Here is a 13,289-nt window from a genome sequence, read left to right as displayed (position 1 = left end):
AGGTTCAACCCTTCTAAGCTGTCTATATGGGCATGCATGTCATAGAAAATTGAATAAAATGATACATTGATTTCTTCAATCCGAAGTCTTATTCCAGAGAAATCCACGTTTTTCTTAATATGTAAATCAGCTGTTAAGATCTATGGGCCGGACATAAGATCTCCCTGAGAATCTGCCTCTAGAACTTATTGTAAATGAAAGAAGGCGTTACCAGTACAAGACATGTAATGACTGACAGCCTGCTCCCCTGATCTACATGTTTCACACTGGTAACACCTCCTTTCATTTACACTAAGCTCTGGAGGCAGATCTATGTCCATCCCATAGATCTTAACAGCTCATTTTCATATTAACAAAAACATGGTTTTCTCTGGAATAAGACATTGGATCACAGATATCAATGCATCATCTTAGTCAACTTTCTATGACCTGCATACAGACAGATTCCCTGTAAGAAACCAAGCTTCATAGTACGTGTCCACTTAAGAGAAGCCGATTGTAGAATGGAGGGGATTATACGGCTTGATGCCCTGATCTGTGGTTTGCAGGGAGAGACCTTAAATGATTGCATTGGTTTTCCAAAAATTCATATAAGCACTGTTGCTATCCTAATATATAGCTTGTGAGGTTTTACAGGTATCATAGAATCATAGAATGAGAGTTGATGCAGGATTCACTAAACCATCTCAGACAGATGTCTGTTCAGCCTCTGAAGACTTCCATTGAAGGGGAACTCACCACCTCTCGTGGCAGCCTGTTCCACTCATTAATCACCTTCACTGTCAAAGTTTTTTCTAATATCTAATCTGTATCTTCTCCCTTTCAGTTTCATTGCTTTGCTTCTTGTGTTTCCATGTGCAAATGAGAATAAGGATGATCCTTCTACAATGTGACAGCCCTTCTGATATTTGTACACGGCTATTATGTCTCCTCTTAGCCTTCTTTTTTGCAAGCTAAACATTCCCAGATCCTTTAACAATTCCTCGTAGGATATAGTTTGCAGTCTGCAGGTATTATAATAAGGGGAACAGTATGTACCCAATTGCTGTAGCATATGAGGTACTGCTGTGATGTAGATCAGGGTTCCCCAACTCCAGTCCTCAAGGCCCACCAACAGGTCATGTTTTCAGGATTTCCTTAGTATTACACAGGTGATAATTGCATCACCTGCACAGGCAATAATTCCATCACCTGTGTAATAGTAAGGAAATCCTGAAAACATGACCTGTTGGTGAACCTTGAGGACTGGAGTTGGGGAACCCTGATGTAGATGAATTTCCAGCTTTAGGACATCTACAATCACATGCAATAAAACGCACATTAAATAAACTTTACAACATTTCCAATTTTAGCATCTCTGGATGTAACTAAGCAGAGAGACTTGAGCGGCTTTTACCGACATCTGCTGAACCAGACTGTGGGCGAAGAGAAAGCTCCTGAATGCAGCTTGAGAAGTGCTGAGTAAGTAAAGTTTGTCACTGGTGACATTTATTTTTTTAGCATCGCCTCCTTGTGCAAGCAGAAAGAGTAGGCTCCGTCATATAGATGTATTTCTGAAATCTTACACTGCTAATTAGAGTTCAATTATTCACTGGAGAACTCTACAAGGTGCGTGACTTCTTTATTTGATTAACCGTTCCTTTAAATGGGCTGTTCAGGACCTAGATGTGCGATGAGTTCAGACTCAATAGACAGTGCTGGGAATAGCACAGCTGTGTATTAACTGTTCTTGGATGCAACAACTCGGCTGCCAATCAAGAATCTAAATCCTGGACAACCCCTTTATTTTAACTTGGGCAAACATCTGCTTTCTGACCAATTATAACCATTGGCCAATAAAGAAAGAAGTTTACAAACAAAACTTACAAACCTTTGTCATTGATTTTTACTGATCATGTATCCAGAAAATTGCAGTTGGGATTTTCCTCCCTGTCAGCAATGCGGGTCATCAGTTTTCTATGGATATCTGTTTTGATATGGGTAATTTACTTGCACATTTGACCAATTTATATAATCATATAATTACCAATAAATCGTACATAATAAAGTCCAAAAAATCATTTTACAATTAATATAACAAATTTATTGATAAACCATTTTTAAATAAAACTACAAAGGACAACAGACCATTACACCCCCACCCCTAGAAAACCCAAATTAAAGGAAAATGAGCAGTGTGGACAGATGTATAAACCGCATAAAAATACACAACAAGTCAGACAGTATATAAAAAAGGTGAGGGCATAGGATTATGTTTCTCACAATTTACAGGAACATTAAATCTATATGGCAGCCATATACAGTATTGGTATAACCAGTCCCTGAGTATATACAGCACCAACGCTGCAAGTAAATAATTATGTCAGTGAAAATATGGGCAGCTCGGTGCTTAGCAGCGCTGGGGTCCTGAGTTCAAATCCCACCAAGGACAACATCTGCAAGGAGTTTGTATGTTCTCCCCGTGTTTGTGTGGGTTTCCTCCTAGTTCTCCGGTTTCCTCCCACACTCCAAAGACATACTGATAGGGAATGTAGATTGTGAGCTCCAATGGGGACAGCGCCCATAATGTCTGTAAATTGTCTGAATTGTAATGCGTTGCGGAATATGTTGGCGCTATATAAATAAAAAGATTATTATTTATTATTAAATATATTAACTGAAATGGTCAAAAGACCCCCAACATTGGTGCCCGTATAGTTAAAGTATCACATGAACTAGCCGCTATACCCACCATATGCCATCTTGCATAAAGGACCACACTGCCCAGTACCCCGATGCGCGTTTTGCGTACAGCTTCGTCAGGGGTTTGTTTGATTTTTTTTTTTATGGTCTTGTCTTTTGTAGTTGTTGTATTTAAAAATTGTTTACCAATAAAGTAATTTTATTTGTAAAACTATTTTTTTGTACTTTACTCTATACAATTTGGTGGTAATTATAGGATTGTGTACTATTTGTTGGTGCCCCCAAAATCTAATTGAATTTGGTTACTGTGAACATGGGTTTAAACTTCCAGTTTTTGCTAACATTTGACTGCAAACTTATCCAATATGTTACTTGTCTGGTACACACAAATAACTACCGTATATTCCGGCGTATAAGACGACCTGGTGTATAAGACGACCCCCCTACTTTCCTGTTAAAATATAGAGTTTAGGATATATTCACCGTATAAGACTACCCCTTTTCCAACGCATACCAAACACCGGTAAAAATTAAAAAAAAACAGATTTGAATTTAACATGGTCCTTTTTTAATTTAAATTCTTATGACATGCAGGTATATAGCAGGAAAACTGTCACTCATAAACATATTAAAATAGGGGGGACCCCACGTCATTTTTTGGGGGGGTCCCCCATTCTAATAGCTAGTAAAGGCTAGGTATTCAGCTGGGGGCTGATATTAGTAGCCTGGGAAGCTCCGTGGGTTTTACCCCCTTCCCAGGCTTCAAACATCTGCCCCAGCCGTCTGCTTAACCTCCGCTAGAGACTATAATGATGGTGGATCCCACGCCAATTTTCTTTTTAAAAAATCCTTTATTTTAACACTAAATGACAATTGAGGGGTTAATAAAGATGCAGTTCCTAAATTATTATTAATTTTGTAATTAATTTTTCCCAAAAATGTTGACGTGGGCTTCGCCATATTTTTGTGTCCAGCCAGGTACAGCAGGCAGGAACGGGCTGCCCCCAACCACCAGCTGCCTATTTGTACCTGGCCGGACACAACAATATAGGGAAGCCCTTTTTTTTTAAATTATTTCATGAAATAATTAAAAAAAAAAAGACGTTGGGCTTCGCCCTATTTTTGTGTCCAGCCAGGTACAACTAGGCAGCTGGGGGCTGGAATCTGCAGCGCAGGGAGAACCAAGCTTTCTGGCCCCCCCCCCCGCTGCAAATTGCAGTCCGCAGCCACCCCGGAAAATGGCGCGTTCATAGAAGCGCCATCTTCTGGCGCTGTACCCAACTCATCCAGGGCCCTGGTGCGGTGGCTCACTGGGTAATAAAGGGGTTAAGGCCAACTTGGCATTATCAGCTGGCCCTAAGCCCGAAATTCATGGGGTCACGCCAATATTAGACATGACCGCCATGAATTTCTAGTAAAGTAATTAAAAAAAACACAAACACCCAGAATAAAGTCCTTTAATTGAAATAAAGACACAATCCTTTATTGTTCTAAATTAAACCATACTTACCATCACGCCCATTCCAGCTGAAGCCAACGATCTCCTGCAATAAAAGTAAAATAATAAAGCAACCTCATCCTTACCTCTCCATGGTTCCCAGGACCGGCTCAGCTCTGCTACATTCACATGACAGGCTTCACCGCAGCAGAACGCTGCCGTTCAGCTTGCCATGCGGCAGACACTGAGAAGCGCAGGCATGCTTGTGCTCCTCAGTGTCTGACTGTGACGGCATCCAGATGAGCCGAGATCATGTCCAATGAACTCAGCTCACCTCATGCACGTCACTGACAGCGTGGGAAAATTCTCCTGCTCCCCGCATGCGCAGTAGAAGTTTCCCACGCTGTCAGTGACGGACGTCCAGGAGGTGAGCTGAGTTCATTGTCGGCTCATCTGGATGCCGTCACAGCGAGACACTGAGGAGCGCAAGCATGCCTGCTCTTCTCAGTGTCTGCGGGATGACAGGCTGGATGGCAGCGTTCTGCTGCGGTCCAGCCTGTCATCTCGATGTAGCAGAGCTGAAGCTGTCCTGGGAACCATGGAAAGGTAAGGATGAGGTTGCTTTATTATTTTACTTTTATTGCAGGAGATCGTTGGCTTCAGCTGGAATGGGCGTGATGGTAAGTATGGTTTAATTTAGAACAATAAAGAATTGTGTCTTTATTTCAATTAAAGGACTTTACTCTGGGTGTTTGTGTTTTTTTTAACTTTTACTATGGGGTTAGTAATGGGGGTGTCTTATAGACGCCTCTCCATTACTAACCTGGGCTTGATGTCAGCTGGCATTATAAGCTGACATCAACCCCAGCCCTATTACCCCCTGCCACCGCACCAGGGCAGCGTGGAAGAGCGAGGCTAAGTGCCAGAATTGGCGCATCCTATGAATGCGCCATTTCTGGGGCGGCTGACGGCTGGTGTTTCTAGCCTGGGAGGGGGCCAATATTCATGGCTCCCTTCCTGGGCTATTAATATCAGCCCCCAGCTGTCTGCCTAGCCTTTGCTAGCTATTAAATTAGGGGGGACCCCACGTCATTTTTTTGGGGGGTCCCCCATTTTAATAGCTAGTAAAGGCTATGTATTCAGCTGGGGGCTGATATTAGTAGCCTGGGAAGCTCCGTGGGTATTACCCCCTTCCCAGGCTTCAAACATCTGCCCCAGCTGTCTGCTTAACCTCCGCTAGAGACTAAAATTAAGGGGAACCCCACGCCAATTTTTTTTTAAATAAATCCGTTATTTTAACACTAGATGACAAGTACAGTAACCAGCACTGTCACTGTACTTCATATATATGTTACTGACATGTTTCTATCTATCTAATCTATGTGTGATGCTCTATTCTGTCTGTTATAAATTGTCGGGTACCGATGCTGAATTGCCGGCCGGCTTTTTTAAAGAGACGGTGCATGAAAACACTATTATTTGTTTTAATAAATCCTTTACACTAAATGACAAGTACAGTAAGCAATACTGTCACTGTACTTCATATATATGTGACTGACATGTTTCTATCTATCTAATCTATGTGTGATGCTCTATTCTGTCTGTTATAAATTGTCGGGTACAGATGCTGAATTGCCGGCCGGCTTTTTTAAAGAGACGGTGCATGAAAACACTATTATTTGTTTTAATAAATCCTTTACACTAAATGACAAGTACAGTAAGCAACACTGTCACTGTACTTCATATATATGTGACTGACATGTTTCTATCTATCTAATCTATGTGTGAAGCTCTATTCTTTCTATTCTAAATTGTCGGGTGCCGGCTTATGCCGCTGCTGAATTGCGGCTTTTCATATATTGTCACAGAAGCGATGCGAACTTCCCAGCTCCGGACACAGCGCAGCGCTTCTGTGACAAGTGAAAGCTGTCGGCACAGAAGCCCTGCGCTGTGTCCGGAGCTGGGAATACGCAGCGATGTGTCAGTTTCAGCACAGAAGCGCTGACTGTCTGGACCTACCGCCGCCGTATTTTAACTCCCTCCACCTTATATTAACTCCGACATGGCAGGGATACGGCCACGGCAGCTTATTAGCACCCCCAGAGTATCCCCGCATGTCAATTTCTGAAAGTTCAAAAGCATTACCGGCGTATAAGACGACCCCAGACTAGACAGAAGATTTTTCAGTCTTCAAAAGTCGTCTTATACGCCGGAATATACGGTATATAGCAAACTGGGATCAATCTGTCTGCATACACTTCAAGAAATACTAGAAATATTTGTGTAAACGTTATGTTTGTTTCTAAATATAGGGTTAAACAGGAGAAGCCCAAAGGATATTCTGATGAACCTAATAATGGGAACCAGGAGGAGAACATCGATGCAGATGATTTGGAAACGGAGTCCAGTGAGGATGAAAAAGAGACTGCAAACAAATCAAGTAAAACCGACAAAAGAGAAAGAAAAACTCATTATAGACGTAGACACACAAGCTCATCAAGTGAGGAGGATGATTTCCAGAGCTACAAGGAAAAAAGTACAAAATCAAGTGGCAAAAACAGAATGGAGAGTGGCAGATCTCAACGCCGTGATTATGAAAGAGAAAGTAGTCAAGATTTTGAAGAAAGAACAAGACACAAGGAGCACAACAGTAAAGACTGGGAAAGGAGGAGGGGAGAACAAGATTACGAAGAGCGAGAACATGGCCGCAGTAAAAGGGATGAAAAAAGAGAAAAAGAACATGTCAGCAGAGAGGATGATGAATATTATATTGAAAAAGATAGCAAGAAACACAAAGAAAGAATAGATGAGGGAAAGCGGAGAGACAGGGTTGATAAAGATCTAGATCTCACTGACAGAGAACAACGCAAAAAGCAGGACAGACACAGGTCAGACCGAAATCGCGCGGACAACAAAGAGCAAGCAGATAGAAATCAGCCAGACAGAGAAAATAGAGGCAGAGCTGAGCAAGATCGCACCGACCGAAGAGAAAGGACATATCAAGGAAAAACAGAAAGAGAGGTGGAGGAGGGTTTAGATAAAGCCAAGACTCATAGGGGTGTGGAGAGAAAAGGGGACATGGTATCATCGTGTGAAGGGAATCAACCTGATGAACAGGAAAAGGATTCTGACTCCAAGCGCAAAGTGGAGGAAACCTCAAAAGATGGAAACTCCTCAACGAGCAAATTTGTAAAACGCAGTAATGAAGAAACTGTTATTTCAGCCAGAGACCGATATCTTGCCAGACAAATTGCTCGTTCTGCTGGAAAAACATATGTAGAAAAAGAGGAGGACTAAAGACATTGTTCACTTTGACTCCACAGAAACCATGGCAATATATGGGTTGTTTTTTTTGGTATTTTGTCATCTGGACATTTCTTTTAGAAGCAAATTTGAAGTTTGTATTCATGATTTATTTATCTTTTTTTTGGGGTGTGGGGGAGGCTTTTGTCTTGCTTAGGAAAAATAGTAAATTCATTTTTAAAATAAACATTTCTTTTATATGTGCTGCCTGAATGTTGACTCAATTTCATCTTTTTATTATGTTGATGGATTTTTATGACACATTTGAGTTTTGGGTATCTCCATTGCCCAGCTGATCTAAAAGGGCCACTGAAATCTTTCTATGGAAAACTAATCATGTGTTTTCTATTTTGATTTACTTTTATTGATAAAAATATTCTCTGCAAAAACTCAACATATAGGCCAAGCTTTAATTAAAAAAGAGGATTTTTGGTACTGTAAAAACTTTCACGTAGCCTTCATTAGGAGACACAGGAAACCATGGGTGTAGTGTTCTGCCACCAGGAGGCTGACACTAAGAACAACACCTAAAAGAAAAATTGAGTCTGCGCCTCCCCAGCAGGCTACGCCAGGACTACCGGCACCAAGCTTCTCAGTTAGTAAGAAGCAGTAGAATTATCAAAGGGAAAACTACCATCCTGAGAAGAACAATGTAATCACGCACCCAACAGGACAAGCAAGGTTAAGTGTTATGTCCCCTAATAAAGGCTACGAGAGAGAAATTGTATGGTGAGTACCAAAAAACCCTCTTTTCTCAGGCACCTCATTGGGGGAGACAGAAAACCATGGGATGTCTCAAAGTAGTCCTTTCGATGGGAAACTAGAAATGCTGCAAAAGAGAGAATAGCAATCCCTCAGGTTACCACCCGAGCGACTGCTGTCTGCAGCAACCTTCTGCTAAGACTTACGTCTATCAATGCAAAGATACAATCTGTGTAAAGCTTTGAAAATATGTGTACTGAAGACCAAGTAGTAGGCCTTACAGAGCTGAAGAACAGATATCAATAGCATACGACCCAGGAGGCTCCCACCGCCCGGGTGTAGCGAGCTGCGACCCTGAATTGGGGACGCTCTGGCTTTAGCCCAATCTGCTTCAGAATGGCAGATTCAATCCAGCTCGTAAAAGGTAGCCAGACCTCTGCGAGGACCTTCTGGCATGAGAAACCAGGGATTCAAATGTCTGAACGGGGCAGTGGCAAGACAAGTGGAGCCACCCAGCTCTGATCCCAGCTTGCATAAGTAGCACTCCGAGAAATAGAGGGCAGAAAAAAAGGCAATTTCCTCATTAAGGTGAAAGGAAGAGACCACCTTAGGGAGAAAGGATGATACTACATGCAAGACCACTTTTTCTAGATGAAGGAAAATGAACCAAGAGCATCAGCTGAGAACCACCTATTTGGATTCTCAGCTAATGAAAGTGATCACTATCAGGAAAGACACCCTTTCTGGACCCACACTGTAGTATTGACAAGCAGTTTAAGTTCTTAGGTCGAAATAGAGCATGAAAACATCACTCCGATCGGGAAAAAAAAAATTCTCTTGGAATGTAGAAACGTCCAGAACAGTCATCTACCGTAGGAAACGTTAGTGGAGAAGGTAGGTGTCCTGGGTGACCACCAGGGACACAAACTCACTAAGCGCTCTGGAGGGTATGGAAAAAGCGATGAAAGTGGAATCATGTAGAGGACCTGCTTTAAGTCTTGAACGGGATGAACCTTCTCGAGACCAAATAGAGGATGTGAGAAGATGGAGAACACTGGTAGTATTGTCTGACCCAGACATCCAGGACTCTACGAAGAAAAGGCTAGGGCAAGGTGGAGATCACCCTAGAGACTGAGATGGTCTAAACGAAAGAACTGTGCCCACCGCCTCAAGGGGCGGCTACGTCAGTAAATCAATGCGTCCATCAGTTGTGCCCTCAGTAGAGGATGTTGTGTCTCCAAGAGAAGAGGATCTGGGGCTTGTACTAGATAGTTCAGATGGAAAAGAGGATGTGAGCAGGAAAAACCATAGGTAGAAAGAGGTCTGGATCCCAGACCTGTGTCTGACTCCTGCATGATACTAAGCTAAACTGAGCAGCTCAGTGACGGTAAGCCAGGTGTAGCCTGCTAAGGAGGAGCCAAGTCATTTTTTTAAGGTGATGTTCTTAGTGCTAGCCTCCTGGTGGCAGCAGACTTCACCCATGGTATCCTGTGTCCCCACAATGAGGTGCCCACAAAAACAGCATTACCTAAAAAGATTGCATGTTTTTCTTACACAAAAGTAGGCTATATCTAGTATCTGACAAAAGGGAACAGAAGATTATTTAAGGCTTTATAAATGCACTTTTCAAGAAAAGTTATCCATAAATGATTATTTCTTGATTTGACTTAAAATGGTTGTCTGGTACTTTAATATTGACAGCCTTAGGATATGTCATAGGTAGCAGATCAGTGGGGGTGCGACACCCGGCACGCCTGCAAATAGACTATTCCTGATTGCCAGCTGGATGTGATCAGCTGCAGAGCAGAACAGCTCCATGAACTGTATAGTAGCTGTGGCTGAGTACGGCACATCCGCCCTTATCCGTATGAATAGTGGACCTGTAGTACCTGCTGTGGCCACTATACAGTTGATGGAGCTATGTGGCAAGGCATGTGGCTTTATGGCACCACAGGAGTCCGATTGCCACAGTGGCATTGCCTCCCTCACAAGGGGGTGATGTCATGCCTGGAAGCAAGGAGGGGTCCCCTAATCAGGTTTTGCTAGCATGCAACACTTTCCTGGCTCCAGACCAGCAAGGGGAGTTCCTCCCCTTAGCAACTGGGATCTGGAGGCGGGGTTAGTTAGTGTGAGGAGAGCAGAGAGGAGTTGAAGTCAGGAGAGCGACGAGGAAGGACCTGGGGAGTGGAGCTGCACGGCAGTTCACCCCAGAGGGAAGCGCAGAAGAACCGGACACCGGAGTCCGAGGTTGTGGGGCACTGAAGGCCCAGCAGCAGAAACCGGAGTGCAGGAGACTGCCGGTCTCCTGGCCCCATCAGACGCCCGGAGGCTCAGCAGCACATAGTGCCCAGCACCACCACGTGGGAGCGACACTCCAGGAGGGCCCAAGCTGCCTGCCATACGGGTGAGCACAAAGACGTTTTACTCAGGGACGAGGGCCACAGCACAGCTATAAGCAGCAGGGCCAAAGAGATTAGCGCTAAGGGAAGGCCTCCAACTTCACCTGGTGAGGTGGATTCCCAACTTGCTTCCAGGCCACCCGGACCTCTACTACAAGCTAGTATCCGTGCCCCGGTCTGCCTAACCACCGCAAGTAAAGATAAGAGGAAACTGCCAATAAGTTGTGGACTGGTTATTATCTGCGCCATCCCCTGCATTACACTGCACAGCAACATCTATAACATCACCATTTCCTGCCCTGGAGCTAAGCTCTGCCTGTGGAGAGCTGAACCAACTCTGCTGCACTAATATCGGCTCCAGAGGTTCTGTACCGCAGCGGCGGCTCCATATAGCCACATACCACAGGTGGCGTCACAAACATTATATAAAAACTATATTCCCTTTTCTTTAAAACCCCTTTTATTGACCGCCCTGGGTCACGGACCGGGTCACCGCCACTGTGACATCCCCCAGCATCGGCCGGCCCAGCTACCGAGTACCCCACGGCCCAGGGGGCGCGTCAGCTTCCAATTCCCTTGTTGGTGACCACTGCTCTAGGGAATTAAAAAATAATCATGACTAGGGAGTGAAGTCAATTTTCACTTTTAATAATTTCTTATTTTGTGTTATTTATCAAATTTTCCCTTTCAAGCAGAACAAGCCTGCATATGAATTGAACTAATATTTGTTTTATGGTACATGTCATTTATCTAACTGTACATATGTATTAACTGCGGTCCTTCATTTTCAGTTATATACACATTCATGAACATGGCTTTGATAGATGGATTTTCAGAAGGCTTTATATTTTTTTAAAGGGGTTGACCACTACTTTACATGTCCCTTCCATGTAAATGGATACGCAATTCACTAAATACTTTGCTTTGCCAAATCCTTCTATAACCAGAACTGCTCTTCTGGTCACATGATCTCTGGCGGAGAATCTCATGGCTTCCTGTGATGTCACGTCAGATTCTCCCTCAGTTCTGGGCTCTGGAAACTTGACAAGTAGGCAAGACTTGCTGTGTGGGTGGGAGATGCTCAGCAGAGCTCTCTATTTCTCTAAAAGCTGCTGTAGACCCAGTTCTCCCCCTTGTATCTGTATGCATACAGCAGGGTTTTCTATGCATGTACACAGACTGCTGTATACCCTGTGTAATGTATATACACCCCGCTGTATTGCCTTTATAATGTGCATGCATTCAAATCTGTCCCAATTCATTGATCCATCCTATCATCCCTGTCAGTGAGGGAGAATAGGAGATAGTCTTTATTTCCAGAGCTGGTTTTCTGGTGCTTTGTGCAATACTTCTCTTCCCTGCAGGATCATGTACAGGAGGTGCTGCTGGGACAGTGTGTGACTCTGGGGGAGGAGTGGGAGGGTTTAAGGCAGAGTTACCGGTCTGTGCTCACTGCTGGCTTGCAGCCCAACAAAAGGAAAGATGGGAAATGTAGTAAGAAGTGATCCGAGGAAGCAATGACTGTGACAACAGAGCTGATGCCAGGGCACAGGAAGCGAAGCACAGAGGTATAAAACGACATGAAACTTGGCAGAAAAGGTATATGGGACTCTTTATGGGCATTATCCTAAAGCATTTATAGTAAAACCAGGAACTGAGGGTAGTGGACAAACTCTTTAGATGGTTGTTAATAAAATTTTAAGATCGTACCTCCACTTTCTGAAAATGCTTGGCATCTCAAAGCAATCAGAGTGTGAAATTGGAGAGACCTGGATTCTGAGATCCGTTTTGATCACTGGAATAAGAGGGCAGAATCGATTTGGCTGTGTTCACATGCTTCAGCCCTCTATGGGAGACCCACCACTCCCTGGTGAAGATTTCAGACCCTGTAACATCTGGGCTTCAGTGTGATCGCTTTATAAGTTTTATTTTTATAGAAGCTTCAACTGGATTGAATAAAATGATTTAGCAGGTATATAAAATGTCCAAGGATAAAGCAGGAGCTGCAACAGACGAGTAGCACAGAGACCTGTCTGATATTGATCCAAGATTCAGATTAAACTCTCCCAACACAAGTCTATGGATCCATGAAAAAAAAAAATCGAACAGTACTTGGATGCCATCCATGTGCGATCTGTTCTTCGTGGACTGTTTCACAGAAGAAGATTGAGAAACCGCCATCATTTTTTTTTTCATTTTCGAAAAACTGATGAAACTCTGACCAAACTCTGATGATAAAAACTGGTACTCCCCAAACTCTGATGACACACTGATCAAAAACGCTGATAGAACTCAGACTTAATTTTGCATGTGCAAAACATCACTGACATGTGAGGGAGCCCTAACACATGTCAGATATCTTACCACCCGCATAGTCAGGGATGGAAGAATGGATGAGCAACGTTCATAGCAACACCGATTCGTCAAAGCTTTCACAACTGAATTCTGATGTAAACGTTTTGAAAAGTCTCAAAACACGGAGTTGTGACAGAATTTAGCGACATTTGGTGTCTTTATTAAAGTTTCTCCCAGCTCCACCGAACTTTGGCAGGACAGAAGTGCAGCAGGGGTGTGGTACTGTCGCTCATCTGAAATTATGCTGTTATACAGCGGTTAGGGCCTCAATATATTAATGCACGCTCTGGAGTAGAATATTTATGAATTTAATAAAATGTGAGGAATATTCATTAGAAGTTCTAAAGAAATTTTTTGTGTTTAACAAAGTTATTGATGATGGAATATTTTATTAAATCCATGCATTGTCT

General features: G+C 43.2%; 1 protein-coding gene across 1 annotated transcript in view; it reads left to right on the top strand.

Annotated features, from left to right (window-relative positions):
- Window positions 1-7,584, top strand: part of NSRP1 (nuclear speckle splicing regulatory protein 1) — a 75,282-nt gene extending 67,698 nt beyond the window's left edge. Inside the window, exons 6-7 of the mRNA XM_073667967.1 lie at window positions 1,353-1,461; window positions 6,433-7,584. Of these exons, the coding sequence (XP_073524068.1) occupies window positions 1,353-1,461; window positions 6,433-7,417 (1,094 nt within the window). The 3' untranslated portion in view covers window positions 7,418-7,584. The remainder of the gene's footprint in view (window positions 1-1,352; window positions 1,462-6,432) is intronic.
- Window positions 7,585-13,289: the final 5,705 nt, after the last annotated feature.

Source organism: Phyllobates terribilis, unplaced genomic scaffold (genome assembly GCF_046119375.1).
Source record: "Phyllobates terribilis strain yellow unplaced genomic scaffold, ASM4611937v1 Scaffold_2__4_contigs__length_985480577, whole genome shotgun sequence".
NCBI lineage: Eukaryota > Metazoa > Chordata > Amphibia > Anura > Dendrobatidae > Phyllobates > Phyllobates terribilis.
Note: the sequence above shows the minus strand (reverse complement) of the source record. Positions and strands in the feature narration are given on the sequence as shown.